Raw genomic sequence first — 25,425 nt, 5'->3', positions numbered from 1 at the left:
ATAGTTGAAAGTTGTAGCTTGGATTTTTTGTTTGTTTATTTTAAAACATATTGAGCAAAAACAAACAACAAAACATGGAAAGAGTTGTGCCTCTGTGTATTACTATCTAGATAATGGAATGCCAGCATGGAAATCAACCTTCACAGATAATGCAGTTTTTCGTTAATACACACAGACCAATACATGCAACGCCAAACATTTAATTTATTAATGAGCATATGTGAAAACTAAGTGGAGAAAAATAAGGCCAATATTAGAAATAATTTATGTCTGTATGTGACCTGTTTGAGTTGTACATTTTCTAATATCTTAGTGAATATCTTTTTATCCACATTGTGCTTTTTATCCACACTAAATTAGTAAGAGCAGAAACAGTCTCCGCGTGTTGCTTTGCATAGAAGGTGCTTTTGCTCTTCTCTCCTTGGGCTAGAAGCATGTCCCAGAGAGTTACTAAGTCAGCATACTCTTTGCTTTTTGGTTAATTCAAGTGGATTTAAATGGTGTTTTTTCTGAGGCAGAAGAAAATTAAAAATCAGCAAACTTCAGTCTGTTTCATGACATTCCTTGTGCACCAGTATCTGCAGGCACATGCCCCATTTTTACACTTAGAATAAGTACTAAATTAATGAACAATTGTAAACGGAAAATCTCCACCTTAGACTCAAGGTTGCGAAGAGGAAAGGTCCTTGCATGTCTTACTCACCATCATTTCTGCTCTGTTTTCTAAACTGTGTAGTTCCAGCATGTCATTCTCTAAACAAATCAATATCCTCTGCAAAACTGTTGTGACAAAACCTTTGTAAATGAACCAGAAAGAAAACCTCCCTTTCCTTACATCAGACGGTAGACTTGCCTTCTTGATGTCACTTTGGTGGACTTAATGTTGCTATCGACAACTTCATAGGAATTAAACGAACAGAAGCCAAAGCACGTTAACCTGCCGATTCTGTGTAGACTTCTGTTTGTTTAAATGAGCTCATGGAGCTAGCGCTGGTTAGGGTTTAATTAAAAAGCAACTGAAATGCCCAAATGACAAATTTTAAGTTGCAAAGCAAAATGTATTAATATAAATTCAATGCAGTGGAAAAATAGTATTTGTGTTGATATTTTGTAATGGTTTATATTGTCTCTTGTGTATTAGAAAAATAAACAGGAACTCTATAAGAATGTTAATAATGACCATTTCTGAGTGGTTAGATCTTAAGTAACATTAATATTTCCCAATAATATGAAGCGTTTTCTTCACTGTGAGCACTAAGAAATTAACTCAATAATGAAATACATAGCCAAGTTTCAAATTTTCAAAATTGTTCATTGTATTTTAAATTGTTTTCATACAAAGAATATGGAGAGTTATGAATGGTTTTCTTCTGGATCTACTTTAATTTTACAGGCTGCTTCAAAATGTTTGTGGAAACCTTGAGAATAAAATACAAATTTGTTTCAAGTAACAATTTTAGGTCCACATTTTTATAAAGTACGTTTTAGTTAATTTTTTGAAGATATACATTGGGTTTCAAAAACTTTTATACAAAACAAACATCTTCCAACTCCATTTTAAACAAACTTTTTAAGTACCTTTCAATGTATCATTTAAAGATAAGTTGTGTTGAGTATTAGATAATTCATATTATCAAAAAATGAAACAGTTTATTAAAAAAATCTGTCATTTATTATCAAAAATCAGAGTTTGCAGCAAATACAAGTATTCTCCTCTCCTTTAAATATTATTTTTCCATAATCTCAAATAACATATTTGCTGTTCATATAACATATCATTTATCTGGACCTCTCAGTAATTGCCCAAATCCCTTTCCAACTCTGTGAAACATCCTGAATATATTCATATTTATAAAAATTAAGCATATTCTGTGGAGAACTCCCTGACCCACAGACAAAGACTCTCACACCGAACGTGTCCTTTTCTGTGGTACTTTATTCTTCCCCTAATCTGCACAAGCTTTACAATATATGTATACACTTTGTGACTCAATCGGTGCAAAGGTCAATCCAGCATGCGCAGAGCGCACCAATCACAATACAGATCACGTGCCATGCACTCGGTGAGCATGCGCTAGGGACCAATCGGATGAAGTTTCTGGTTCCTCTAGGCTCCTCCTCGTGACCCTGGCACACAACCAAGGAGCCATCTTTATGGCTGGGCAGCCAAAGCTCCCAACAGCTCCCCCCCTTTTGTTTTATTAGCAAGGGGCCGTGCCTGTCTTAGGTGCTCCGAAGAGCCCTTCTTACCGGTCAATGTGGCCGTAGACATGGCGCCTCTCTTAGGTCGATAGGACTCATACTGGATGTTTACCCGTCGTTGACTACCGGTCCAGCATGTTCAGCCATATCTCAGGAGAGTCTTGCTGGTGCAAGGCCAGAACTGCCTGCACCAGCAGTTGCTGTTGGTGTTGCTGCTGCTGAGAGCGCCTGTAAAGGGTGTGTCCTGCCCAGGCTACTACAAGGAGAAGTAAGATCCCAAGACTGACCATGCCTGCCCAATGTTTGGCAAAGGACAGGCCCTGCAGAACCCAGTGGGCCCACCGCGCCATGGATGCCACTTTGATTTGGGTGTTATTAAGGGTGTTTGGCAAGTTTTATCAAAGCGTACTAACCAAGTACCATTGGGCAAAAACATACCAGCAAACTCTCGAGCCATATTAAAGTCATTTGAAAACTTATAAGCCTTAACAGGGGTAACACACAATCCTGGTATATTCAATATACAAGTTATTCCCAGCATATCAACCAACTCTTGTGTGGTTTTCCTGCAAGTACTGGCCAACATCCAGAACCCTACTGTCCCGATGGGCAGGGCTTGCTTCTCACCTGCCCTTTTCAGATCTCTGCCTAAATGGTCCCATTGTGGCAGGGTCAAAAGGCCTTCCTTCAGAAACCAAGGGGAGACTTCCCCTATGGTTTTAAGGAAGGACACCACAGTCTTGGCTTTTACTGGGGTCCCATTTATCTTTAAGAGTTCCTGTAAAACGCCCTGCATATGCACTGTGGAAGACAGATTTCCCATTGCTTTCACTTTTGAGTCGCTACACCGTGAACCTAAAACTTGTTGCTGTTCCCACAAACCCCCCATGCATGTCCCGCTTCAGCAGCTCCCTGTGCTCCTAGCTCAGCTTTTTACCTTGTAGCAAGGTTATCTGGATCCGAGTCATGGCACCAGCTGTGGAGAACTCCCTGACCCACAGAGAAAGACTCTCACACCGAACGTGTCCTTTTCTGTGGTACTTTATTCTTCCCCTAATCCGTACAAGCTTCACAATATATATATATATACCTTGTGACCCAATCAGTGCAAAGGTCAGTCCAGCATGTGCAGAGCGCACCAATCATAATACAAACCACGTGCCACCACGAGGTGAGCATGTGCTATGGGCCAATCCGGATGAAGTTTCTGGTTCCTCTAGGCTCCTCCTTGTGATCCTGGCACACAGCCAACGCACCATCTTTACGGCAGGGCAGCCAAAGCTCCCAACATACTCAATTTTATAAAATTCACTCACTGATCATCATTAGCATCTATATGTGGAAACCTTAAAGAATATTTTTCTTTATTCATTTAAATACAGTGATTTAATAATTTTTAAACATCATCAGGACTCTATCAAGTTGCAAATTTTTCCCCCCTTACTTTCCATTATAAAACTGATCAAAAATGGGAGAAGCTTTGCAACATAAATTTGGACTTTAATGTAAGATACACATGTATTCGGATCTTTGTGTTGATGTTAACTTGTTGAATTGTAGGGTCGTAGTCCAGTCTCAGATTTCTCATCTCTATAGGACAGGTTTAATGAGTATCCTCTCTATCCTGCTTATGTAAAGAAACACGGTCAGCAATGTTTCTGAGATCATACCAAGTGTGATGATTCACCTCCTGGTTCTGATGAAATGATGCCTTGTTCACTGTGTCATATAAAGAAGCCCAGACTTCAGGTTCTCACTTGTCCTTTACAGAGAGCCTGTCACCTACTTAATGACACTTCAGTTATAAGTCCTGGCCTCAGGATGTGCTAAAGATCACCATCAAGCCATCTTAAGCCTGATTCCACCTTCACTCCTACGCAGAACGTTGCAGATTTCCCCACAGCTATCGGTGCTGAGCACGCCATTGCCATGTTTAAGCCAGATTGCTCTTTGCTGCCACTTTGCTCGTGGTCTAAATCCCAGATCACACATTTCTAGAAAGTGAGTCTAAATAATTAATCTCAGGGTGCTTCACCGTATGCCATCCTTTGTGACTCTATCCCGTGGGTGACAGCTGCAATGGCACACTTAGCTGCAAAGGAACCCATACACTTTACAGAACATTTCCTAGGTTTGCTTAGGAGAATATACTTAGTAATTAACATTCTCAGGATATCATTTTAGTCTTCACTATGCAAAGTCTACATCAATCATTGCACTCCCTCACCACTGACCTGTGTAGACAAATCCTGAACTGCAAAAACAAATTTCATTGTAGGGAATAAAATGATGGTCTAGATTTGTAGCACAATGGCTTTCCACTCAAGTTTTTGCTCTTATTATTTAACCTCACCTTTGATTTGGACACTCTGTAAATATCCCAACCATACATACTCTATGCATCTTGCTCCATCAACTAGCTAATTAATAATCTCAGCATCCACAAACTTTAATTATTATCTTATTAGAAGAGTTTGCATCAGGAACCTTACTTATATATGTATACACAATATGGATGTTTAAAGATGTTATGTATTCCTAAAGTATGTATGAGCCAGAGTTTAAGCTAATATTTAAAATTATTTTAATCATAAATATCACACACTATTTGCTTTTGAGTACAGAATCACTCTGCAGAAGGAATTAACACTACTAGAGAAATAGGCATGCGGTCTAACTAAGGAACATTCAAAATATACTTTCTAACATTTACTTTATTTCCCAAAATCCACCCACAAAATAAAATGGATTAGGAAGCCCAATAGAGAGGCAGCAATTTATATAATGAATAAGGATCAATGAGTGACTTAGAAATAGAATAAGAACACAGACTCACATAACTGCAAAGGTAAAATAAAAAATAATGGCACAACTTCTAAAAGAAAAACACAGGGTTCCCATGACATACAGAACATGAATTAGCATCTGATGTTACTGTGACATTCATGAAATGATATGTGGGTGCTGACACCTGAGGAAGACTTTCTATTACAGGTCTCAGATAAGCTGCAACGTACATATATTTGCACTAACATTTAAATCAGTTTATAAGCTTTCTAAACAAATTGTATTTATTTTCTTTCACAGCAGAAAATTTTTGTATATCATTGGAGTAGGTACACATTGGAGGAAATTGTGTTTTGAGTGGGAACCTGAATGAGGAAAAATATAAAATATAGCAAAATAAAACTTTTAATTAAAAAAAAGTTAAGGATGTAAGTAATGCGTACAGGTCCCACTGTAATGTTAGGATCCAGTCCTTTTCTGTGGCTGCAGCCTCATATTCACAAAGCTGGGTAATGCCTACACTAGAATTGACTTTTCCAAGAGTTAAGACGAATAGTCCAAAACTGGCATTCTTACTTGCCAGATATGTTCCGTCCTGTGTTAAGGAAGCAGTTTCCAGTTAAGCATTTTTCTAAAGCCATTTTTGACATCTCTGTTTCTTAGGCTGTAAATTAGTGGATTCAGCATAGGTATAATGAGTGTATAGAATACAGAGGTCACTTTGTCAGTATCCAGTGAATGACCCGAGCTGGGGCGCAAATAAATGTAGATCAGGGTACCATGATAGATAATGACGACGGTCAGATGAGAAGCACAAGTGGAGAAGCCTTTTCTTCTTCCCTCAGCAGAACCTGTTTTAAGAATAGCTGCTATAATGCAGATGTAAGAAAGAAGAACTGCTAGGAGACAAATGCCTTCCACTAAGCTAGCAAAGACCACCAAAATAATGTCATGTATGTAAGTGTCAGTGCAAGATAAAGAGAAGAGGGGGGAGATATCACAAAAGAAATGGTTTATCTCTTTCGAGCAGAAAGACAAATGGAAGGTGTTAGTGGTATGAATAATTGAGCTCATGGTGCCCCCTAGAAATGCTCCAAATGCCAGCTGGCAACAAACCCTCTTGGACATGACAACACTATAATGCAGAGGGTTGCAGATCGCTATATACCGATCATAAGCCATGGCAGCCAAGAGGAAAGACTCCATGTCAACCAAAGAGCAGAAAAAATACAACTGTGCAGCACAGCCATTATAGGAAATGACCTTCTTAGCAGAACCCAAAGTCACAAGTAATTTTGGGGCAATTACAGAAGAATAGCACGCATCTACGAAGGATAAGAGGCAGAGGAAAAAGTACATTGGGGTGTGCAAATGGGACGTGATTGTGATTAATAGAATCATCCCAAGATTCCCCATCAGCGTAACAGAATAGATGCAAAAGAACACTGCAAAAAGAAGACTCTGCAGTTCAGGATGGTCACTGAATGCCAGAAGAATGAACTCTGTCTTCACTGTGCCATTCTCCAACTCCATGGTCTGTGGTGCTTCTGGCTTTCTGCAGTCATGACAAAGTGTTGATAAGAACAGTAACAGTAACCTAGACACTGACAAAGAAAGCATAAATATACATGAATAAAGATAGATACTGAATCGACATCCACACTGGGCTAGCAACTAGGAATGTAAACAGTTAATGTAGTACAATGATCAGATTGGTATGCTATTCTATAACATTCCAGATCCTAATCCAAATATCCGCAGACTTATATTTTTTTTCTGCTGTAAAGTAAAATGATTGTCATTCATTCTGTAGAAAAACTATGTTTTGAAGCCATTTATAAATTTTACTTGTGACTTTCCAGTGTGCAATACACTGTGCTTTACTCTGTTTTGTGCTTGGCACATCAATTCAATTAATGAGATGATTGAATCATCAAAATGTTTATGTTACGTTTGAGTCTCAGTTTCAAATTGTGTCTGTATGTACAAAGAATATAGCTGGATTAATACTTCACCTTGTGCCCAGTGATTTCCCTCCGGCGATAGCTATTGCAAATTTTCACTTTCAAATGTTCACTAGTGAAGACTTGCTATCCTGCGTTCTTCTCACATCCAGGAAATATATTTTTTGTCATCAAATCATTCTGCCATCAATTAAGACACTTACACCATTATTATGTTAATACTATTTTGGAATATATTTAAGCCAATTTCGTATTTAAAAGCATAACCATGCTTTACCTACTTCTTTCATTTTCATTCATTTCAATGTCATGTGCCCTCATGGACATCTCCTCTCATTTCAGCATTCTCACTTCATCCCAGTGACATGATTATTTCTCCCAGTTAATTCCATCATGCTTAATATTCCAAGCTATAGCCCAGATGCAAAACTCAAATACTTTTAAATCTGTGGCATTTTATTTCTCTGCATCATGTGACTGGGTTATTTGTTCTTTAAATGCCTATGTCACAGTTTAAATTAGTAAAGCTACCATGGGAAACAAACTATAGATGCCTTACAGAAAAAAAAGAAAAGCTAGAATAAGAACTTCCATACATAACAGAAATCACAATATTGTGTACTCATTCAAAAACATTTGGTTACTTGATTATAAAACACACCTGCACCATCATTTGTGTTGTAGCAGTAGTCACAACAACCAAGATACGAACTCAGCACAGGAGACTACCAGTAGATGAATGATTAAAGAAAACATACCAAATATACACAAAGGAATATTACTCAGCTTTGCAAAATGGGATACTATCATGTGCAGAAATTTTATGGGACTGAAATGATAAAAAGTTAGCTAAGCCAAACACAAATAAATAAACCATGTTCTTTCCCATATGTGAAAACAAAACAAAAACAAACATTGAATCTTAAGAGGATCAACCTTGTGATGTAGCAGGTCAAGTTAGCACTTGCAATGCAAGGATGCCTTACAGAGTGCCACATGCTGTTCCAATCCAGCTTCCTGCTAGTGTGTCTTGTAAGCTAGTGAGTATAGCCCATGTACTCAGGCTCCTGCCATCCATGTGGAAAACATAGACAGATATTCAGGCTTTGGCCTGGCCCAGTACTGTCCCTGGAGGATTCTCTTTTTCTCACTCACTATGGCTCTCTCATCCTTACTCTCACTCTGCCGTTCGAATACATAAGTCAATAAGTCTGTCAGAATCTTTAGTGTGAAAGCGCACTAGTGATAATTAGACATTGGGGGGAGTATGGGGTAATGGAAAAAATACCAGATTACAGTTAAAATCAGAATTAGAAGAAATAGGTTCCTATACAGGGAATATGTTCAGACAGCCTAATGAGATAACTGTGGCTCATAACAATCTGGCCTGTGTTTTAACTTGAAGACAGGAGCTCCTGGGCTCCAACCATAAAGTATTATGAAGAAGATGAAAATAATTTCATCATCACACAGTGTATACAGGTGTTGAATGTCACACTCTCCACATAAACATGCACAGCTAATATTAACGCATTTTTCTAAGATATTTTGAATCTTCACCGGGCTTGGCTTCTTCATGGTTGCTTTGATCTCTCTGCCAATTTTTGTTGAGTGCCTACTCAGTCTCCTTCACCTGTGGTGGGCGAGTCCCAGGGATTCCTTTTTGATTTCCTTTCCTTTCTACCATGCATTCTTCCTAGGCTGTACTATGCCTTTTCTTAAAGCACCATCCATGTAGTGATAACTCTCATGTATTGGATACAATTGCATTTGACCAGGAACTAAAGAACAGAGCCATGGCCTCAATTGCAGGTTAGGGCAATATACTACATACAAAGTAGCTGGTACAAATGCAGGCTAGGGGGAGGTGCTTTCTTATTGGTGATTTTTATTTTGGTAATTTTAAAGAATGGTCATTAGGACATAACCCTGAAAGGAAGAGGCCCAGCTTTAAGGAGAATACTTAATAATCTTGATCCCTGGATCCTTGGGGCAGAACCAGTTATTTGATAAACTGCTTTTCTATCAAACATCCTCATTTTCAAAAGGAATTTGTAAACGTGCCAAAATAGGAAATAGTATTTTAAAAATTCCCTTATGAATGTAATGTACTTCAGAGTTGAAATAAATTCAGGAGATGCAAAATTAAAAACAAAAGTCAGATGGATGCCTGGAAGGGCGATGGTTACAGGAGATAGAAGATTAGCAAGATTAAAAACAAACAATAGAGGAAAGTTCCTTGTTCTGTTCAGTTGGCAAGGTGAGAGTGAAGATTCTGAGGCAATTCAATCAACTTATGTAACCAGCTGTTCTCAAAACGTTTTCCCTTAAAGCCAGTACCATTATCTCATGTCACTCATGTTACTTGTACATTGATAACTTTGTATCAGTATTTTTTAACAATATCAGTGCCAGTGAATTGTCATAAAATAAAAATAGATCATGTGAAACCTTAATCAGTACTCATCAATGTCCAAGTGTGCTCAACTTTTGAAAATGTGCTTATGTGTTTGTTTGAAGGGCAGAGGTACACAAAGAGAGAGAGAATCAATTTTCTGTCTACCTATTCACTCCCCAGATGTCTGCAACAGGCCAGACTGGGTCAGGCAGTGGTCAGGACCAAGGAACCCCATCTGTGTCTCCTGGGTGGGTGACAGAGACTCATATAAAAAGTAGTCAGCTGTCTCCCACCCAAGTGGTACAGCAGGACGTGAAGGACTTGAACCAGATACTCCAATGTGGGATGGATCTGAATCCATTGCGTGGCAATGCCTGCCCTTCAACTTTTACATATAGACTTTGTCAAAGATCAATATAACATTTATAGTTATTGAAATATCACATGGTACACCAAACATATGTACATTTTTGTGTGCTCCTTCAAGATTTAAAACAGATCAAGTAGGCACTTAAAATCCCGTTAACTTGAATAGCCAGGATTATGCTTAGACTACTTACCAAATCACTGTCCTCCTTTTATTTGCCTTCTCGCCTCACCATGTGTGAGTCCTGGCTCTGTTTCCACATAGCAAAGTTAAAATTTAATTTAAAGAATAACAACATAAAAATCAATCCATTGCAACACTCATTGTGATCCCTTGGATTAGATCATCTGCATTGATAGAAGAATGCTTTGCCTCCCTTAGGAAGAAGGTAAAATATTAAGAGAAGTATATTCATTTATATGTTCCTCTAAGGCTTTTGAGGCCAGCTTTTTGATCTTACAAAGGATCCCAAGAAATCAAACTCAGATTTCCAAATCCCTAGACAGAAATTATACTTGAGTAATTAGACAGTAACACCCAGGGGTTGATTAAGCACAAGATATAATGACGCAAGGTGTTTTCCTAAATCTGGAGAATATCATAAAGAAATATATTGAGGCTTTCAAAATGGTAAATCACTATGTGTAAAATTAAATTACTATGTTTTTTTTTATTCAACTAACTTAAAATAATTCATGAAACATTAACAGATGATGGGACAAACTGTAAAATGATAAAAAAAAAAAACCATAAATGTCAATCAACTGAGAATTAGAAGGAAAGCACACTACGATGAATTTATTTATTTTCCTTCAACTAGAAGGAAAGCACACTACGATGAATTTATTAATTCTGATAAGTGCTGTTCTATAATTACCTAATCTTTTCAGTGATTTTATTGTATTTATTTGATGCAAGAGATGCAGACACTTGAAAAAGAGGATCCATTGGCTGGTGACTGACATAGTGTCTGCAATACCCGGGGCTAGGACAGGCCTGTGTCAGGGGGCAGAAAGTTAACCCGTGTCAGCTTCCTGGTGGCAGGAGCTCAGTTACATTAAATATCACCTGGTGCATCCAAAGTTCACACTAGCAGGGAAATCAGAGTGGGAGCAGAGCTGGGACCCACACAAGGGCTCACCAGTGTGGAAGGCGGGCACCCCAACTCCGGCTCAGTTACCAGCTCACTCATCAACGTTCAAGTCAAAGTCCACAGCCCAGAGATCAAGATTTAAGTCAAATTCCAGTCACACAGGCGAGACCATTCAAGAAAATACCCACTCAACACATGTTTTAAGCTTGTTCAGATTTTGTTTCAGGTGATATTCAAGATCCACAGAAGAGAAATGGAGATAAAACCTAACTATGCAGTAAATATTTTCTCAAGAATAAAATATTGAGGGCCTGGTGGCTTGGCCTAGCAGCTAAAGTCCTTGCCTTGAATGCACTGGAATCCCATATGGGCACGGTTCTAATCCCGGCATCCCCGCTTCCAATCCAGCTCTCTGCTTGTGGCCTGAGAAATCAATCTAGGATGGCTCAAAGTCTTGAGAGACTGCACTTGCACAGGAGAACCTGAAGAAGCTCCTGGCACCTGGCTTTGGATCAGCACAGCTCTGGCTGTTGTGGTCACTTGGGGAGTGAATCATCAGATGGAAGATCTTTGTCTCTCCCCTTCTCTGTGTATCTAACTTCGTAATTAAAAAGGAATAGAATATTGAACAGGAACAGTAGGGGAAAGCAAAGCATAATTGTTAGTTACATGTGAAAGCCCATGACAGCAACAAAAAATTAAAAGTGGGGTTTGCAAAGCATACACTTTCTAATAAAGGTAGAGAGGGAGATAATATGCATAATTTTATTCATACATACACATATGTGTGTGTGTAAACAAATGAAAATTTCAACAGTTCATGAAATTTTGAATTATGAAAAAACATACATGGTTATTCAAGTATTTTGTACCAAAATAAATTTACCTTTCAATCTCCTTTGCATTTCTCATATATATATATAATACTGTAAAGATTGTGTGCACATCTGTGTGTATATGCGTATGTCTATGTATTTATACAATAATAATGCCAAAATGATTTGTATATAGTTGCTGGGTTACAAAAGTTTGAGAAGCCCTTACTTCCTTGGTTATTCTCAATGATAACTGGAGTGGGAGTGTACCTGTGTTCTGTCACTGGGAGGGAAGTGAAATCTAATTTCTATTTTTTTTTTAATGTGAAGCTGCATATGAAGTGCTCCTCTTTTTTTTTTTTTTGCTGATATAATACTGACATTGGTCTTACGATATGAAAAGCTTGTCTATAATTTAGTAGCCTGTGGAGACAGACGGCTATCCTCACTCAACTGAACGGAACTGTCTCTGCAGTCCTGAAACCCGACATGTGTGAGAGGTACGTTTTGGATTCGAGAGGAGGAAGATCACATTAGTGACTGGCTGAGATGAGCATGGAGGAGGAGGTGAGAAAGCTGTGCTGGGATTTTCCACTTTGGAATTTCATCAGAAGAGACCTGAGCTCTGCTATCTGAATGCATTGCTCAGTGGCTCCCACCTGAGTGATGTTTGCTCTCCTGGGGAAATCTAGCAGTCTGGAGACATTTTCACTTACCACAAACAAGGGGTAGCATAATCTCATCAAACTGGCAGAGGCAGGAATGCTGAGTAACTTTTAATTCACCAAACAGACACAATAGCCCCGTCCCAGCATAGAACTGTATTAGCCAAGGAGTCGGTAACAATGAGGTTGAGGGAATCTGTTCAGTTGAGGAGTCAAAGTATAAGAAAGAACAACTGCCTTCATCTTAAAAGTTTACCTATCGGGCCCAGCGCGATAGCATAGTGGTTAAGGTCCCCACCTTGCAGGCCCAGGATCCCATATGGGCGCCAGTTCTAGTCCTGACAGCCTGCTTCCCATCCAGCTCCCTGTTTGTGGCCTGGGAAAGCAACTGAAGACAGTCCAAAGCTTTTGGGACTCTGCAACCATGTGGGAGACCTGGAAGGGGCTCCTGGCTCCTGGCTCAGCTCCAGCTGTCGCGGCCACTTGGGAAGTGAATCATCGGATGGAAGATCTGCCTCTCTGTCTCTCCTCCTCTCTGTGTATCTGACTTTCCAATAAAAATAAATCTTTTTTTTTTAAGAGTCTACCTATTGCCAATGATATGCAAAATGTCAACCCAGTAAAATAACTGCAGATCTATTTAGCACCTCATTTACTTCATAGCCACATGGTAGTGCATTTCTCTAACTAGAAATTATTCATAAGTAATAGCATGACTGCAGTTTAACATACTGGGTTTGGCAGCAAAATCTTCCACATGATTACAGTTTACATGTTTTAATAATAAGAGTAGCAAAGCAAAGAAATTTATTGAGTATGTGAGATAATAAATGCCTGATTTTTTTTTACATTGCACATGTGTATGATGTATACCAGAGTTACATAGCAGAAGTAGAAGTATGGCTGCGCTTGTAAAGCACAGATGTGTTAACCTGAGAATGAACTGTTGGAATATCAGATGCTCCTCCCTGGAAACTACATATAGTCCCATATTGGGAAAGCAATGCTGGTAGGAGTGGGTTAAGGAATTTTACATGAAAAGACTATGTGACTTTCTGAGGGGAAGGGCACCCTAAATGCCATCACATGTGTCATTGTAAGAGTGTGGTTTACACACACACACACACACACACACACACCACACACCACCACCACCACCACCACCACCACAGGAATAGGAAAAGATACGAAACAGAGCAGGGAGATGTTTGATGATGCTCATGTTGAGAACTGAAGTGATGTGTCCACAATTCAAGAAATGTCTGCAAAAACCAGAGCTGTGAGAGGCAAAACATTAGATTCTCCCTTGAATTTCCTGAGAGCAGAGTCCACACTTTGGTTACAGCCCAGTTCTACTGATTTCTACTTTCTGTTTTCCAGCACTCTAAAACACTAAAAATCCATGGTCTAAGCCACCAACTTGAACCATTAAATGAAATTTACACAACATGAAAACACACAAAAATAGTGTATGGAATCTCTTTTCTTTTTTTTTATTTTAAGATTTATGTATTTATTGGAAAGTCAGATATACAGAGAGGAGGAGAGACAGAGAGGAAGATCTTCCATCTGATGATTCATTCCCCAAGTGAGCACAACGGCCGATGCTATGCTGATCTGAAGCCGGGTACCAGGAACTTCTTTCGGGTATACCACATGGGTGCAGGGTCCCAAAGCTTTGGGCTGCCCTGACTGCTTTCCCAGGCCACAGGCAGGGAGTTGGATGGGAAGTGGAGCTGCCAGGATTAGAATCGGCGCCCATATGGGATCCCAGTGCGTTCAAGGCGAGCACTTTAACCGCTAGGCCAAGCCGACAGGCCCTGGAATCTCTTTTCTAACTAAATCTGAATGTTTAATTAAAATGTGAGGCAAAACAGAAAGCAAAAGGGAAATGTAGAATGAAAATTAACATGAGATCATTTGCTAATTAATTGTACTACATAATGGTAAATTTTATGTTAAGAATGAAATGAACCTTTGAACTCTGCTAGAATAGAAAGAGGTAACATTCTCCCTTTTGCAGATAAATTATTTTGTAAGTTCATAAAGTATATCCTTGTAAATAAAAGTTAAGGCAAAAATATGAGAGGACTAAGTATGACCACCAGAAAGTGACTAAAAATCATATTCAATACATTTAAACACATAAGATACTCATTCTAAAATTTTAAAGAAAAATGTAAATATTATCTATCTTAGCACAATTAATGTAGTTTAATTGTACTTTATTAGAAAATACTGGTTTTATCTTAGTGAAGACTTTCATTTTTACACAAATATACACAGACCAAATGCGAACAGAAGAGTAAGCAAGAGAGATTTATTTTAACTCATGAGTAATGAGTATAAGGTATGACTTCATATGCATTCAAATGGAAAACAAAGAAGAGTACATATGGTCCTCTGGTTATCAAATATTACTCTAACTCGCATATCAATATCCACCCAAATACACTCCATTTGAAAGTCCTTTTTGCAACTCTATGTCCACCTGATAAACTATTTCCACTGAAAGTAATCTACAGTTATAGATTGTGCTGCTGTAAACACAGGATTACAGATCCTACCGCTTCCTTCAGGGCCTCTTTCACAGCCTTGTTCCTCAGTCTATAAATCAGGGGATTTAGCATGGGAGTCGCTGCTGTGTCAAACACGGTGGCCACTCTTGCTGTGCGGTGAGTGGACAGGTGGAAAAGCGTTGTCTTCCCTTTGTGGGATACATCTCAGGATAATTACCAGAATGAACAAGTAAGGGGCGGTGGTAAGGATCTCCTTAAAAGTGGACACAATGAGTGCCATGAGGTCATTAACAGACACATCAGAGCAGGCAAAAGACAGGAGGAAAATTGCAAAAGAGAACAAAAACACTTGATTTATAAGATGGGACGTCAAGAGCTAAGCACAAGGAACGCAGCACAGAGGGGGCAGCCAGAAACCAGCTCCACACAGATGTTCTGAGGCACGACGAGCATTTAAAGCAGCAGGTGTAACTGCCACAAAGTGTTCTAACATTGTCTTTCCAATGAATTACAATATCTCCATTCTCCATACATGTGTGAGGGTTTGTTACTCCATATCATTATAGCTTACCACTTCTGTTTATAAATCATAATGTTTAGATGGGAAATGATTATTTTTTCTCATTTTAATTTATTTGTATTTATTTGAAGGTCAAAGAGAAAGACAGAGATTCCCTACTTGCCAGTTCTGTCTGCACATACCCACCAAACCAGGCTGGACTGGCCGAAACTAGAATTAGAAAACTCCACATGAGTAGCGAGGGTCCAGGTGCTTAAAAACGACAGAATGCCTCTTATGGTGAGCTTTATCTAGCAAGATGCCTAAACTGGAGCAAGGATTCAAACTCCTGTATTACATGGAGAAACCCAAATTGGTATCTGCCGTGTAAAACTTTTAGAATCTGTTTTTTAACAGAGAAGTAAAACTTGTACATATTTATGAAGTGCCTTATGTATATCCTGTGTATTATCCAATCAGGCAAATATGCTTACCAAATTTATGCTAACTATACCAGTATGACATCATGATTGCTTATTTTCTCTCTCTCCCCTCTTTCTCTCTCTCTTTGTAAAAAGATTTGTGGGGAAGGCAGGTAACACCAGTGGGAACATGCCACCGGGCCAGCAGGAAGAGGGGCTACAGATCGCCTGGGAATGTGGTTTTGGGATGTGTGGGAGTGGCTGAGGGCATGTTTAGTAGGGCAGCAATAACTTCTCGGGGTTTCCCAGGACCACATCATTGCACTTGCGGGCAGGCAAGGGAGCTGAGATGGAGCGCTTTAAAGGAGGGAAAGCGGAGAGGGTGTCGGGGTCAGAACAATGCACCCACCCTCATGGACTAAATACCATTGCCTGCTGCCTGCCTTGCTTTGCCACACTACCTTCCCATGAGCAGGTATTGGACCATGGCAGGCTGAGCCACAGTACCTACCAAAAAGCAAGAGAACCAGGACTTGGGGGCGGATTCTGTATGGGAGTGTGGACTCATTTTCTGTGCGGTTGCTGCACCTGCCAGGTAGGAGTTGTGAAGGGCTGAGACAGCTGAACTGTAGAATTCACCTAACAGGAACCCACCTGAATGTACTGAGAGCTGGAGCTGGCACGAGGGCAGGCAGGGCCAGTTTGTAGCACCCACCAGCACATGCAAATGCCAGAACTAAGGTTTTGTTCCCATTTTTTAAAATTTTAATTTACAACAGCATACCTTCACATAGCAATCAGACTGAACCATCCCACTCCTGAGAATTCACTGAAACAAAACAAAATCATCATGAGAGTGTTATTTGAGCAACAGTTGAGCTATCATTTCAGTTCAATTCAAAACAGCTAAGATATGGAATCAACACACTGTCCACCAACTGATGACTGGAACAATAAAATGTTATAGGTTGTGTATATATATATATATATCTACAAAATGAAATGAAATCTAGTCTTTATAGTTTTTAATTGATAGGTTATAAAAAATAAGCATAGCCATTAAAATGAACAGCTTATTTTTTTTCCAAATGTATTATGCATAATAATCTAATATTTATAAACCGCTAAGTCATTTCATTCTTACTGGAAATATTTCCTGAAACAATTTAGTGAAGGACAACATGAAGCACCATACAATGTACACACTTACCCATGGCATTATATCAAAGCATTATAGATAGTAAAATAGCATTTTACTATTAAATATTCAGAATTTTTTTTACTTGGTTTTACACAATAATTTCCTGAACATTGTTCAAACTCTTTTCTTTTTAATAAAAAAATCACTTGCTTGAAATTCTTTTTTCTTAAAAACTGTGCTGGCATTAAGGTCACAGTAAAATAGCAAGGAAGAAATATTAGCTTTAATACCCCAAAATGAATTTGAGAACATTCTCCCCACCGATTTTATGGCTTCCCTATAACATTGGATTATAAGTTATATTAAAATGAGACTAATTTCTCCTGTCATTTATTTCACTAAATATCTAAAAAAAGATTGTTATTGATTTATTGCCTACAATCCATTCATTGACAGTCAGTAAATGACAGTGTGGCTTCAACACATGTACACAGAATACCATTATGATGTATCTGATTTCCTCAAAAAAACTACTATATAAGCTACTTACTTTATAGACAATGAATGAAGAGGACACTGAATCTTGTCAGACTTAAATAAGTACAAATCTACTAAAAAAATCTCTGTGCTTAAGTAAACCTCACATTTATTTCATTGTAAATGATTTTTTCAAAATCTGATGTTTCTAAAAAATGAACTATTGAATTTATCTCACTAAAACAACCAAAATATTATTGTGTGATAACTAAATTAAACTTGTACCCTAGTAGTGCATACATTTAACAGGAAAAGAAATAGATACAATTATTTTGGCTAGTGTATCCTTGGCTTCTTTATTTCTTAGACTGTAGATCAGAGGATTCAACATGGGGATCACCACTGTGTAAAACACAGAGGCAACTTTAAATGTATTTCTGGAATTTTGGGAATTGGGCACACAGTAGAGGAAGAGGATGGTGCCATAGAAGATGGTGATAGCAGTCAGGTGGGAGGCGCAGGTGGAGAAGGCTTTGCGGCGTCCACTGGCTGAGTGCATCTTGAGGATGGTCACGACGATGAACACGTAAGACATGAGGATGAGGAGGAGTGTGCTGACCGCATTGAAGGTGGCAAAAATGAACAGAAGCAGCTGGTGGGTGTGAGTGTCAGAGCAGGAAAGGGAGAGAAGTGAGGAGAATTCACAGAAGAAGTGATTGATAGTGTTGACACCATGGAAGGATAATTTTAAAGCAAAGCATGTCAGTACCATGGAACATGTCATTCCCCACGTGTACGACCCAATCACCAACATGACACAGAGCTTTGGAGACATAGTGATGACGTAGAGCAGAGGATTGCAAATGGCCACAAAGCGATCATAAGCCATCACAGATAATAAGATGGCTTCAGTTACCACAAAGGTACAAAAGAGAAAGTATTGTACTATGCACTCTGTAAATGAAATGGTTCTGTCTTCTGCAATTAGATTCACCAGCATCTTGGGAGCAATGATAGAGGAAAAGCAAAAATCCACAAATGAAAGGTGGCTGAGGAAAAAGTACATGGGAGTGTGCAATGCGGGGTTCACCGTGATAATCATGATCATGCCAAGATTCCCTACCACACTGAAGCTGTAGACTACCAGGAACACCAGGAAGAGGGGAACCTGCAGTGCCGGAGAATCTGAGAAGCCCAGGAGTATGAATGTGGCTTCAGAAGTTACATTTCTTCCTGTGAGATACATTTTTCCCTTGGTACAATCTGAAAGAAGTTTTGGAAGTAGAATTCAGAAGGTGATGAATAGAGAAAGTTTGCTTAACTAGCTCCATTGTAGAGTATATGGGTGAAACAAAATACATCTCTGTTGAAACACTGATGAATGCTACTATCAATGCAACAATAATAAAAACATGCATAGTTTTACTAGTAAACAAGTTTCTCCATAATAATAAAACTAATCTGAATCATTCTCAAAGATAGCTATATAGTTACCTTAAATGTTAATAATTACTAACTTCATCAATTTGGATGATAACACAGATTGCAATGCTCAATTACAGCACTAAGTTCTCACTGAACTTCACCGGTTCTACAAATCTTAAGGCAAAAAATTAATCATGACAGTCCTACAGTTGCTAGTTAGCTAATTGTGAGATAACTCCTGAAATTATAACAGTTTCCATATAACAATGCCATCTTCTAATATTGTGATATATTTAAACATCAACCCATTTAAGCAGTAATAATTTTTTAGTTCAACATTCCAATTCTCAATTTTCTCTTTGACAAAGGAGGTTAAACGCCAGTGGTTTTCAAGAGATTATTATTTACTAAACTACTTTAATTCCAGGTGAAGATGAGCAAAGAGCATGAAGTCATAATGTGACCCGTGGCGGACAGGTGTGGTGCACTTCACCTGGTCTCCTTGGTTAACAGTGACAGTGACTGACTCATATTTTACAGACACATCTTAACATTTCACTTTGTGAAGTTCATGTCCGCGTATTTCATTTAATAATTCTGTGGACCACTTGTAACAGTCCTTAAGTTATAAATCTATGCAAATTAATCTAATGATAGTGTTGAGATGTTTCAAAACATTCTGAATATTTTCTTAAAGGCAAAATCTACAGGATGGAAGTTAGAAAAATGATGGGCTCATTTAAGGAGAAACACAATAAAATCTTACACACTTTTTAAAAATCAATGATTTCTGTCTAGGACTCCTGCTCCCTGCCTTGAAAGTCATTTAAAACCTTATTCCTTCTCTATTGCCTTGCAAGAAAAGAGGGAGAAGCTTAAGGAGCCATTATAATCTAAAGGCAACCATGAGAAAGGAGTAAAGAATGGTGGCAGTTCCCTAACTGGTATCACAGACAGGTTCAATAATTTCACATAAATTAAAAAATAATGGTTACATGATGTTTCAAAAATGTCATGGAAAAATGTTTTTGCTTTTAAAAATTCATCTCTTTGTTGATGTGAACTTCAGATTTATTCTTTCATGCTATACTTTATTTGATAAATCTAACAAAACTATGTTTACAGGGATTGAGAATATTGCTTTAACCAGCACGTACAGTTCAGGTGGCAGTATTCTCATTTAAGTAAGTTTAGCCACACATGCCAGGCATATTTTGAACATATTCTTACAATGAACATTTTCCAATCAGCCATCATTTTTATAAGATCGTAGAGGGTTGAAGAATACACAAAAATCTCTTCTAAACGATTGAAATATCACAGCATACTAAGAATCTCTTCACAGTCCTAAACATTTGTACATCCAAGCATTTGAGGACAAAAGTAAAGGCAATTTTTATAGTTCATTCTTATTGTTAAAGAAAGAGATTTCTCCATTCATGAGTGAGCATGATGAGAACTTACAAACTTTTTTTTATCACTCTCTATCAAAGTTTCTAATTATGAGATAGTACTAGCCTTTTCCACTGGATCATGCTTTGTTTTGGGAAGCTACCCTGAGCTTTATATGGTTGAATTTGGGAGACATGTATTTCTAAAGTCTGCCTTCTATTTTAGCTCACTTTTTGCTTTATGACCAAGTTGTGTTTTCTTTTAATCTTGTGTTTTAAAATCTTATTACTTTGAGTCCTCATTATACCCCTCCTGAAGTCTCAGTCTTTTCCTTTCAGTTCTATTTTAAAAATATTCCTCTTGAAAAAGTCTCCCATAAGTGTTATTATCTTTCTTTTCTTAATGTAATTATTACTTGGAGTTATTTTATTTATTTATAAATTTTTTTAGTTTTTTTTATTTTTTACTTTAAAAAGAAGAAATGAGATATACAATGCTAGAAACATTGGGGGTGGGTATTCAAGCAAACAATTTCATATAGAATTTCCAATACATTGAGTCTATATAACTTAAATTCAGCCCACCCTACTCTCTCAAATATATCTTTTCCTAAGAATAATCAGCAAAACCTAAGGCTTCTTCTAGATAAATTTGATAAGAAAAGAAAAAGTTATCTACATATTCTCTCACCTTCAGACAGAGCCTTTGTAAGAGACATAGTTCCCTCTGACCGGAGAAGATCTTAGTAGGGAGGGTTCCCAAAATCAGTGTTTTTTCTCTCACTTTCTCGAGGATCATAACCTACAAGTCCCTGATTGTCATCCTCTAGGGCATTAAAAGAAGCAATTAAAGGTAAACTCTGCTTTCTGATATAACTTGTACTCTACAAAATATCCTGAAAAAAAAAAAAGATGTAGCAATGTTAGAAATAACTTATGTGAAGAGCTGTTTAAGGATTTAAATATTAATTCCATATGCTCCATGATCCTTTTCACTGCTTCTTTTTTTCTTGTTATAATGAACATAATAGTTTACTTACTTAACAACTATTTTAGGCTGTATTTATCATGCCCCTGGTGTTTCTCCTGCTAAATCTTCCCTTTTTGCACTAACCACACTAGAGAAGCAGGGAAACTCTCCCTTGGGTTTTTTTCTCACCTTCCTGCCTAGAATATAAGGTGTACAAAAATTCATCATGCATGTTGAGAGTAAGACCACAAATAAGCAAAATGCACAATGGTATAGAATAAAGTATTGTTTATTATCTGAAAGAATTCTACAAAATTGCAATAGTAAATTGCCACATACCATACTTAGTCTATTCTAAGACATGCCTTTATTTATTGAAGTGTCTCTGTGATTACCTCAGAATTAACAAAAAGTGCGTAACACCTACTTTAATTAGAAAAAAAAAATATGTGGAACTTTAAATGTCAGTGTGGACACATATTTTGTCAAGATTTCATCTCAGTAAGAGATTGTTAAGATTAGCAGCGATGACCAATGGTAAAAATAAGATTTAAAAATTCAATTACCTGCAAAATTAAAATCTAGAACAAAATATCAATCCAATTTTTCATGAAATCAAACTCACTCTTTTTCTTTAAAAAAATATTTATTGTTATTTGAAAGACATAGTTCCAGAGAAAGAGAAAGAGAGAGAAAGAGAGAGAGAGAGAGAGAGAAAGCGAAAGAGTGAAAGACAGAGAAAGCTCTTGCATACACTGCTCAATCCCCAGCTGGTCACATTGGCAGGAGCTGGGCTAGACCAAAGGCACGATTTGGAGTTTCTTCTTGGTCCTTCACATGGGTGCAAGGGTCCAAGCATTGGACCTCTTCCCTAGCTATCTCAGGCATAGCAGGAGGGAGATGGAGCAGAAATGACGCAGTCAGGACTAAAACCAGCATCTATATGGAAGGCTGACATGTCAAGCAATGCCTAACATGTGAGGTCGTGTCAGCAGGCTCTAAAATTATTGATTTTCTAACATATGATAGGCACAGATTGTTCATCTAAATGAGCAAACAAAATGCTCAGTTTTGGGCCAAAAAAATCAAAATTCTCTTAATTGATGACAGAATAAAAAAAAGTCGGGGTTGTTAGACATAGGAATCCAGATAGAATGAACAGACCTGCATTGAAGGGTAGAAATCAATTTAAAAGTGAGTTTTTCATCTAAAATGTATTTTATAAATAACGTAAAAAATATGTAAAAGAAAAAGTGAAAGAAGAAACAACTCATTAACATGCAAATTTAGAACCACAGATTTCTGTGAAACATAGAAACACAAAAAGAGCAATATTTATTTAGGAATTCCATATCATATCCTCTGTGAAGTGGTGCATAATTTGTAAAGTTTCTTCCTAAAATTCTTTAGAGATCATAAATATTGTTCTCCTCTTTCAAATTAAACAGGATCTAGAGATCCAAAACAGTACATTCTGTAAAAACAGCAACAAAAATAATAAGGCCAACATGAAATAAGCAATCAACAGTCGATATACATATTTGGAATTCCTGTTCTATGTATCAGTCATTGGATACAGACAAACACTAAATATTTGTATTTTAAAACTACTGTTACCCATACCCATTAAAAACACTACAAATCACAGAGTAGGAAATAATTATGTCAGTTTTAATAATACTCAATTAACTTGTTCACTGAAGATGCACAAAGGTAAGCGTATTAAGAGGCTCAGAGCTATTTAGTTTCTGAGTATTCTTTTTACTCCCAGTTTTCAGCCCAACCATTCATCGCTTCACCCATGTCTACAAACCAAAAAACTGTTGAAAATAATATCCTCTAAGAAAATATTTTGGAGCCCACCACTTTTCTGAGAGCTTCTTTCACATCCTTATTCCTCAGGCTGTAGATCAAGGGGTTCAGCATGGGAATCACTATAGTGTAGAATACAGTGGTCACTTTGTCAATATCCAGGCTATTACCAGAACTGGGCTGACAGTAAATGAAAAGGATTGTTCCATGGAAGATGGTGATAACGGCAAGGTGGGAGCCACAGGTAGAAAATGCTTTGCGTCTTCCCTCTGCAGAACGCATCCCCAGGATGGTGATGAGAATGAACAAATAGGAGGTGAGGATGATCACAACAGTAATGACCTCATTGAAAGTGACCACAATGAACAGTACTACCTCATTTACAGTGACATTAGAGCAAGCGAGACTTAGGATAGGGGGTAGATCACAGAAGAAGTGGTTAATCACGTTGGACTTAAAGGATCGGATCTCTTGAGCCAAGCCCAAGTGAATCAAGGAACACACTGTCCCACAGAGGTAGCAGCCAGAAACCAGCCCCACACAGAATTTCTTAGACACAATGACCGTGTAGAGCAAGGGGTTGCAGATGGCCACAAAGCGGTCATAGGCCATCACCGCCAGCAGGAAGACCTCAGTGACTGCAAAAGTACAAAATAAGTAGAATTGCACCATGCAGCCTAAGAAGGAGATGGCTTTGTCTTTGGTGAGGATGTTAGCCAGCATTTTTGGCGTAATAATTGAAGAGTAGCAGAGATCCACGAAAGACAAATGGCTGAGAAAAAAGTACATGGGCATGTGAAGTTGAGAGCTGGCTTGGATCAGTGCAGTCATGCCCAGGTTGGCCACAACTGTGACTCCATAGATGAGAAAGAACACCAGGAAGAGAAAGACTCTCAACTCTGGCACATCTGACAATCCCATGAGCAGGAACTCCGTCACAGCCGTGCAGTTCTTCTCAGCCATTTTAGTGTTTTTTGAGGCCAGAGACAGCAGGTAATTTTTTGTTGTTTCTGAGGTGAGAACAAGTTGAAAATAATCAATGTCAGGCAATTCCAGGAAAAAAACATTAAATGAGTATATGATAAAATACATGCATGAAGAGTAAGAGAAAAACATGACATTTTATCAAATGTTAAACACTTGCCATAACAATTAAAAACGTGAAATATGTCAGGAAATCTTACTAGTGAAAATTAAAATTTATCACTCACATGTGATGATTAATCATCATTTAAATTCATAGAATTCAGATGATCAATTAAATCAGAGGGTTTAATAGTTGCAGAAAGTGATTCAGTGACAGGACTAATGTCACTTGCAGATTAACCATAATTCCCTGGAAATGGGAATACTTTCCACCCAAGCTAGCTAGTATTCCGCTGCTATTGTTCAACTCACCCATAATATAAATTTTCAGATGGGAATATTCTCTATAGTTCTGTTACTGAGGCACAGCAAAGATTTCTTCGAGATTAGATTATGTTACAAACAGAGATTAGTCACTCATGCATTCTCCTTAATTTTGCAATTGGATAAAAAACAGGAGAAACTTAAAACACTTTGGAATTCAGGATTTTTGCTTATCAAATTATCAAAGTTATTTAACTCAGTATAAGAATGATTGTGGAGATCCACAATGACTCAGAGAAATGAAGTATTTTTGCAAAAGCAGTAGACAACATGCATCCAAATTCTGAATAACTGCAGTGAATACAAAATGATTTGATGGAATACATTAATCATAGCAATACTGTAAGTCTTATTATATTGAAGCATTTGTGAAAAACTATACTCAAAGGCACATTGCAGCTTTCATTGCGATATTAACACAAAAATCTCTCAAATTTGGATGAATTATTACACAGCATCATATTATGTTTCATTAGAATAATTGTGTTTGCTGAAATCATACCTTGGAAATTACTAATTTAAAAAAAGCAGATATCTATGTTGCATTTAGTGTATTTATGTAGATATGGAGTTGAAGCTATTGATTTAAATGCATGTATATATGCATGTATATATATGGAAGTTTGTTCTGGAAAGCGGTTAAATTATTTATTTAGTACAGGTGTCTGTCGTCCAGGCTTTTCCCCAAAGTAAAAGGCAAACAGAAGTTCAACAAGTTTGTTCTCTTTCCATTTTACTAGACAACAGAAACTATTCTGTCTCACTAACACATTGCAAGGAAATAGAGTGAGGAGAGCCTGGAGCAACAACACAGTATAGTGTTTTCTCTGTGTGTTTTCTCCACATCTTTTCCTTTTCAAAAAGACTTATTTCTTTCTATTGCAAAGGCAGATTTTACAGAGAGAAGGAGAGACAGAAAGATGTTCCATCCAGTGGTTCACTTCCCAGTTGGCCAGATCCAAAGCCAGGAGTTTCTTATGGGGGAGCCCCATATTGTTTGCAGGGTGCCAAGACTTGGGGCCATCCTCTACTATTTTCCCAGGCCACAAGTAGGGAGCTGGATGGGAA

The 25,425-nt window shown here is 37.9% G+C and overlaps 3 protein-coding genes across 3 annotated transcripts; all 3 read right to left on the bottom strand.

Annotated features, from left to right (window-relative positions):
- Nucleotides 1–5,589: 5,589 nt before the first annotated feature.
- LOC121172382 (olfactory receptor 5I1-like) lies at nucleotides 5,590–6,540 on the bottom strand. Its single transcript, XM_041004245.1, has one exon. It carries the CDS (start codon nucleotides 6,520–6,522, stop codon nucleotides 5,590–5,592), a length of 933 nt encoding a protein of 310 aa, XP_040860179.1. The 5' UTR covers nucleotides 6,523–6,540.
- A 7,687-nt stretch (nucleotides 6,541–14,227) lies between these two features.
- Nucleotides 14,228–18,595, bottom strand: LOC121172238 (olfactory receptor 5D18-like). The gene is made up of 2 exons (XM_041004091.1): nucleotides 17,675–18,595; nucleotides 14,228–14,275 (listed from the first exon to the last, which is right to left on the bottom strand). The coding sequence occupies exons 1-2, from the start codon at nucleotides 18,593–18,595 to the stop codon at nucleotides 14,228–14,230; spliced, it is 969 nt and encodes a 322-aa protein (XP_040860025.1).
- A 4,379-nt stretch (nucleotides 18,596–22,974) lies between these two features.
- Nucleotides 22,975–23,910, bottom strand: LOC121172200 (olfactory receptor 5L2-like). The gene has a single exon (XM_041004046.1). It carries the CDS (start codon nucleotides 23,908–23,910, stop codon nucleotides 22,975–22,977), a length of 936 nt encoding a protein of 311 aa, XP_040859980.1.
- Nucleotides 23,911–25,425: the final 1,515 nt, after the last annotated feature.

This window comes from Ochotona curzoniae, unplaced genomic scaffold (assembly GCF_017591425.1).
Source record: "Ochotona curzoniae isolate NIBS_2020 unplaced genomic scaffold, NIBS_Ocur_1.0 scaffold_3171, whole genome shotgun sequence".
Lineage (NCBI taxonomy): Eukaryota > Metazoa > Chordata > Mammalia > Lagomorpha > Ochotonidae > Ochotona > Ochotona curzoniae.
Note: the sequence above shows the minus strand (reverse complement) of the source record. Positions and strands in the feature narration are given on the sequence as shown.